Source organism: Monoraphidium neglectum, assembly GCF_000611645.1.
Source record: "Monoraphidium neglectum strain SAG 48.87 unplaced genomic scaffold scaffold00325, whole genome shotgun sequence".
In the NCBI taxonomy this organism is placed as follows: domain Eukaryota; kingdom Viridiplantae; phylum Chlorophyta; class Chlorophyceae; order Sphaeropleales; family Selenastraceae; genus Monoraphidium; species Monoraphidium neglectum.
In genome coordinates, this window is record NW_014013303.1 from 1 (window position 1) to 6,763 (window position 6,763).

Genomic DNA, 6,763 nt, shown 5'->3' on the forward strand with positions numbered 1-6,763 from the left:
ATTACGCCAGGCCCCAGCTCTGGAGCCCCCGTCCCGCACCCCCACCTGCCCCTCCCCGGCCGCCTGACAGCCGCCTTGGCCGGCCCAGATCTCATACAGGAGGCCTTGCCTCCAGGCGGTCTCCTTCGTGACGTCCTGGAAGAAGGGCTTCGCCTCCACCTCATCCAGGGTCAGCCGCTTCGTCGGGTCCGGGCGCGTCAGCCCCTCCGCCAGCTCGCGCAGCTGCACGGCAGCTGCAGGCATGTTGTTCCACGCCGGGGACGCCATGCAGGCGTCCCGGAAGCTGCAGCAGCCATTGACGGCGCCGCCGCCGGCGCTGAAGAGGCCCTGCTGCCACTCAGGGCGCTCTAAGGGCGTGTGGGCTGTCAGGATCTGGCGGGGTGGTCGATCGCAGGTTGGACGGTTGGAGATAGAGTCATGAAGCAAGAGGGGTGGTGAGTTGTGGTTGCGGTGCTGTCTGTTTGGATCGCAAGCCAGGCAACACGCCAGGTGCCAGGGGCAGAGGGTCAGCAGGGTTGAGGGATTTTCACCAGATGCAGCATTGCAACTGTGTGCGCCGGCAGATTGCATCAAAGCCAGCCAGCCCCGCGCGCCCAGCCAGCGTGCGGCAGCGGAGTGGGCCCAGCCGGCCAGGGGGCGGTGCGCGGCGAGCGAGCGTGACGGTGCGCGGCCCCGGGTTGGTGTGATCGGCAACGCGCCGGCCACTCACTATCATCAGCACCGTTCCCACGGCCCACGCGTCCCAGGCCTCTGTCGCAGCGGCGTTGATGCCCACCACATCACCACAGCAGGCCAGGGCCTGCAGGGTACCAAGAGGGGCGACGCGGCGCGGCGGGCGCATGCGGCGGTGGTTGGCGGGGCCGAGTGAGGCGGCGAAAGACGGCCACCTGCCCTGCTTGCTACACGCCCTGCTCGCCAGATGGGTGGGCTCATCCCCCCTCAAGCACGCATCGAGCAGCCTCTGAGTAAAGCAGTGTTACTACCCCTCATCCTTGGCGGCGATCGCTTGCATGCGCCACGCAAGGCAGCAGGCTTCAACTCCCCGCGCGTATCCCCCACTCCCGCCGCACACACGTGATGCGCGGAGGGCGCAAACCCACCCCGCCGACCGCCCGCACCTCGGGGGGCACGAAGCCGTCGGTCCAGACGCAGCACTGGCCCCGCGGCGCGAGGGACCCGAAGTCCACCCAATTGATGAGTAGACGGCGCGCCTGGTGGTCGACCTGGGCCAGGACCTGCTCGGGCTTGAAGTCCAAGTAGACCAAGCCCTGTTGGCGGGGCGCAGGTTTTGGGGGAATGAAGGGGGGGGGGTGGGTTTGGTGATAGGTTCGGATCTGGCGAGGCATGCGCGTGAGGAAGGCCGAGGGTGCAAGGTCCATTAGACGCCGATCTTGGGAGGGCGCGGCGGCCGCCCCGCAAGCGCACGGGCGGAGGCCGGCCCCCGCCCGTGCGGAGGTGCGGCTGGCTCCCGTGCTGCCGCAAACGCGGCGCCCGCGCGCTCCCGAGCCGCCCGCTGTTGCGTGCGGGCGAGGGCGTGCGCGCGTCTCCGGCTGCACTCACCTTGCCGTGCAGCCATCTCATGGCGGGCACCACCCTGCTCACGAACTCGCAGCCCAGCAGCGCGTTGCGCCACAGGGAGGCCGCGTCCAGCGGCTGGCAGACGAAACTCAGGAGGGGCCTGGCGGGGGATGAAGAGGCAGGGTGGGCAGGGCGTGGCAGTTTGACTCAGCAGTGCGGCGATGGTGCAGAGGTGGCGGGGCAGCGGCCCCCCGCGGCTGCACGCGGGTTGTGAGGAGGCGCGCGGCGGCAGGGCGGGGCGGCGGCGCGGAAGGCGACGTGGGACACGCGTGCTGGGCCGCGCTCGGCGCCCCTTCCCGTGATGCGCGGCCGCACCAAGCTCACGCGCGCCCTAGATGCCTGCACCCTCGGCGTCGCGCCGCCCCATCTCCCGTGCCCCTCGACGCTCGCAGCCAAGACGCGACGCCCCTACAGGCCCCCGGCCGCGGCGGCCCCCAGCCCGCGGCCCCACCTGCCGGCGTACGGGAAGCCCATCACGAAGAGCTCCGGGTCGTAGTGGGAGTTGATCATAGGCACCACCGCGCTGGGTGCCTCCCCGGCGTGCTTCAGGTGGAAATCGGCCTCATTGTACGCCTGCGCGCACGCGACGAATGCAGGGCGCGGGCGCGGCGGGGTCGGGCGACGGCGCTAAGGCGTGCATGCGCGCGTGCGGCGATCAATGCGCCTCGTTTACGCTTGAACATGCAAGCATTGAAATATTATTGCATGGCCTCGGCTGTCTGTGCACACGCACGCGCAGACCGCCAAGCAGCGCGCGTCAAAGGTCGGCGGCCGCGGCCCTCAGCGGTGCGCGCCGGCGCGCGAAATGCAGTCGCCCATGCTGGTGGGGGCGCTGCCGTTTCAAGCTGCTTTGCTTCATGCACCCTTCCCTCTCTTGGGCTCACCATCTGCTTCAGCTCTGGCTGCTGCTCCAGCGTGGCGTTGGAGTACACCTTCGCCACCTCTAGGGCCCCAGTCTGGCTGTCGTTAGTGACGCGCACCCACACATTCTCCCCAGAGCCGCCCTTCAGGGTGGTTCCCTCTCGCTCCACCCAGCCGGGCCTGGAGAAGAGGGGCAGGGCGGCACAGGGGGGTGCAGGTGAGCGGCGCAGAAGCGTTGGAGCAGGGCAGGAGCGGATGCGCGCGCGCGATGGCGCATGGCGCAGAACGGCGCCCCTGCACGTCTCCCTGCGCGTGACATCGACATGAAATCGAGCAAATACTATGATATTGTTTGATTTCGCACCGAAGCTGGGGCGCGGACGAAGCCCCCTGGCAGGGGCTCTCCGTGTTGACCATCCGTCGCAAGAGTTATGTGTTTAGACTCGTATAATGCGTAATTGGTAACAGCCGATTGTGCAGTTGTTATCAAGGGCATGTGTGTTTTGCAGCCGTCGGATTTCTTAGCACCTTCCCTGCAACCACCCTTGGGCCTGGCTTATACGCACTCAATCGATAATTTATTATGCAATATTGTTGAATGCACCAAGGGCGCTGTGTGATACGAGCCGGGGCGCACATGGCCTACCATCACCACTGTCTGCTGGCACGTCACAGCAACACATTCGCTGCTGGGCTCCCCGGGTCATCGGTGCCGCCCACGTTCACTTGTGGCCGCAATTCAGTATCCCCAATCTAATCTCTGGTACTCCTTTCAAGATTTGAGCAACCCCCTCTGCGAATGCCAGGCGCCCATAGAGGCAACACTGCAACTCAAGGTGGCGCGTCGGCGGCAGTGCTGCGGGCCCGACTCTCCCCACCTCTCCTGCCCACCTGTTGTCCAGCAGCCCCGCCAGAAGATCTCAAGTGCTGACATCGCCGCCGTCAACCACGCAGGCGCCGCCGCCTCGTGGCCGGCAGGGCGGCTGAGGCCGTCGCAGGGGGCGATGACGCAGCGGCGCCGCCCCGATCCGCCGCTCACGGCATCCACGATACCGCAACAGGCACGGGCTGCAAGGAGCTCCAACCACAGGCCTCATGGCCTTGGCAGCGGCCTGCTCAATAGGGGCAGGTGGGGCCGGCCAAAATGACGTGGGAGGGACAAAGGACGGGCGGCGGTCGCAACAACTGGGTGACTGCGCCGACGCCGAAGGCTCGGATTAGCTGGTTGGTTGATTGGCAACCGCTGGAAGGTGTCAGGCAAGATTGCTCCTCTTCCGTACCTGTCTGCTGCTTTGCTTGAGGACCTGCGCCGCCGCCATGTGCCGTGGCACAGCGCATGCAGCACGAGCAGCGCCGGGCGAGGCGATGGAGGCGAGGCAACTGCGCCGCTGGACGGCTGTGAGCACAGGCTGGATACAGAGCATATGTAGAACCTATCCAATCCCTCGACACCTTTGCGTCGGACAATATCCGAAAAAGAGGCCTGAGATCGTGCCATTACGTGCCTGACTCGTCATCCCAGAAAGAAACAAAACAATTTGCGCAATGAATGAACTGAAATCTACGCCTGCATGTCAACCACATATCATGGTAGTACGACCAGCTTCGTCCACATCAAAAGTCGTGCCGCACCGTTGAGATCACGCCAGCCGAGGCGGCGCAAACCTTGAAGCAAGCAGCAGAACGATGGCAGCGGCGCGGCATGGACGAGCAGGAGCTGCATCCAATACACATGGAAGCGCAAGAGACAGCTGCGAGGGGACGAAAGCAACGGGCACAACAATGTATGGACGTGCGGGCGCGCCCTTGGTCGTAAAGATCTGGGCGCGCAGGGCGTCTCAATCGACTACGGTGCTCACGCGGCAGACACGCGCCAATGAAGCACTTCATTGTTGGCCGCTTCACCTATGCCTGACGCCTGGGCTACGCAGACGGTGGCGCCCAATTGCCGCCCTGGCGACAGCTCGCCCCAACCCACAATGCTGCAGCCCTCGCTCAGTGGCCAACCACACCCCCTGCACCCAGCAGCGGCGGCACCTGGATGGCACGCCTTGCGTGAGTCTGGGACCAGCCACATGGTTGTGGCTTATCAGCTGGGAGAGAGCATGGATTGTGTGTTTGGGGGAGGGGATGTCAATGCTGTCTACCCAGCGAGCCCACCAACCTCACAAGCTCCGCAAGCCGGCACTCACGATGCAGATCCCCATCTGTGCCACCGCACAGCAGCGCCGCCCAGCCCAGACTCGCCACCCATTTTTGCCCCCACGCCGTTTCGCCCTTGCTTCGGCCCGCTTGTGAGAAGATGCCCCTCGCTGCAGGTACAACGCGCTCTGCCCTTGCTCGCGCCGGGACGGCACCTGCCGGCCCCCCAAGTCGCGCGGCGCGGGGTGCAGCATCCGGAGTGTGCTGCGGCTGAGGAGGCAGCACTCTGCAATACGCTCTGATCTTGGTGATCGCTGGGGCCAGCGCCTGGTGGGCCGTAGCCAACACACAGTCAACGCATACTGTGGATGTACGCGTCCTTTGCAGGTAGGGACACACGGCTGGGGTTGCGGTTGCGTGTTATCTAGGGCCAGCACTGTATTCGACAAGAGGTGGCAGGCACGACGGCGTTGGGCGCCGCGGCTGCGTGCCGGCTGACTGGGCAGCCTTCAAGAAAAGGCAGCAGCAGCCATTGCCTAAGTAATGGCGCCACAAGAGGGGCGAGGAGCCAGCTGGCGGCAGGCATGGCATTGAACGGCTGACCGCTGCCCCCCTGCCCTTGCATGTGTCACCCTGCCTGGACGATCCCATTTTGCTGTCCCCCTGAAACCCAGCTGTGTCACCAGCACAGCCCCAGCCCCGACAGGCATCGTGCGCACCGGCGCCTCATCGGCACTCTGCTGGTGTGATTTGCTGCTCCAAGATGAGCCCTCGAGGAGTGCGTGCTGGCAAGAGCGGGGCTGATGGCAAGCTGGCAGAGAGGGGTGGCAAGTGAGTGCGAGCGGTTTTAACGTTGGCAAATGTGAAGACTGGTGGCTCTTGCCATGCCACAACAAGCGAGCAGTGTAGTGGAGGTTTGAGAATGAAAGCTGTTGTTGCAGCCTGTTTGGGTTCGCAGGTCTGCTTGATGCAATCCACTGTCTTCCCTGCGCATTTGAAACCCGGCTCCGGCTGTGGGTTTTGCTTTCATGCTTGAAACTTACAAACCTCAAAGTTGAACAGCACAGGGAGTTGCACTTTGATTGCAAGGCTTCCTTGAAACATTGATGAAACATTGATGATGTATTGACAAGTACAGTGGTGTCTTTGGATGGTTGCTGCACGGGCAGCAAGTAGAAGGTAACTTCAGCAGACTCAGCGCACGTGATGAAGAGTTGTAATGTGAGGCTGAAAAGGGGCCTGAACCCGGCCGCAGCTGGGACCAAGCCCTAATTGGCAGCCCGGAGAGGGACTCGACCCTGTAATCCCAAAAACACAAAGCTGGCGGTGGTGGCGCGCCGATCCTGGTGCTTCCTGTGTATGTATAGTCCTAGATGCGGGGAGCGCGGCTGCCTGCAGCAGCTGACACGTGCTTAGTGTCATCCCCGCAGGCATCCGCAAGCTCACCTCCAAGACCAGGCACTGCATCAAGCAGCCTGCAGCTCTCAACAAACCAGAGGAAAATGTATATGCAGGCTGTCACAGTCAGCTGTGCATTGGTACAGCAACGTAACTTAAACTGGGGTCCAAGCACCCCCAACTGGCTGAAGTGGGGTCCCAAACCATCACATAGGTGGCTCGCACAATCCCTCGACCCCTGACGCAGCGCCCCTCAGAAGCAGTCCACCTCGCCTGGAGCAAAGCACAGGGGCGCAAACACCCCATGCCGCCGCAGCGCAGCCTTGGCCTGGCGCGCCTTGCCGCGCATCCGGCCCCACCAGGCGGCGCCCACGCCCATGCCAGGCGCCAGCCCTTTGTCGCCAGCAGGGGCGGCCGCGCCGCTGTCAAAGGCGCCGCCGACGATCACGCGGGCGTCCCAGCTGCGGGAGCCACCCCTGCTGCTGTCACAGCCCCGCGGCGTGCCCGCCGCCGCCTTGGTGCCGCCAGCCACGGAGGAGCAGGCGCGCACGATCACCACTGAGCAATCCAGCGCGTATGACGCCGAGGCGGTGTCACCGCTCTCGCTGTCTCCATCCATCAAGTCTCCCGGGCTGCTGCTGCACTTGGCAGCCGCCACCTGCTGCCCGCCGACCAGCACCGCAGTGGCGGCTTCGAGCATGGCTGCGTCGCTGGCGCAGCTTCCGGCCCGGCTGATGCAGCTGGAAGAGGTGGCGGCCCCGCCGCTGGTCTGGAGAGCGGCGGG

General features: G+C 64.8%; 2 protein-coding genes across 2 annotated transcripts in view; both read right to left on the reverse strand.

Annotated features, from left to right (window-relative positions):
- Window positions 1-526: 526 nt before the first annotated feature.
- On the reverse strand, window positions 527-2,856 carry MNEG_2772 (hypothetical protein; the record flags this gene model as incomplete). Its single annotated transcript, XM_014048747.1, has 7 exons — window positions 527-547; window positions 710-799; window positions 1,119-1,268; window positions 1,561-1,678; window positions 2,030-2,151; window positions 2,463-2,619; window positions 2,804-2,856. 7 exons carry the CDS (start codon window positions 2,854-2,856, stop codon window positions 527-529), a joined length of 711 nt encoding a protein of 236 aa, XP_013904201.1.
- Window positions 2,857-6,232: 3,376 nt separating this feature from the next.
- The window catches only part of MNEG_2773 (hypothetical protein), a gene marked incomplete at both ends in the record, with an annotated part of 4,547 nt that continues 4,016 nt past the window's right edge, over window positions 6,233-6,763 (reverse strand). Inside the window, one exon of the mRNA XM_014048748.1 lies at window positions 6,233-6,748. Within this exon, the coding sequence (XP_013904202.1) occupies window positions 6,233-6,748 (516 nt within the window). The remainder of the gene's footprint in view (window positions 6,749-6,763) is intronic.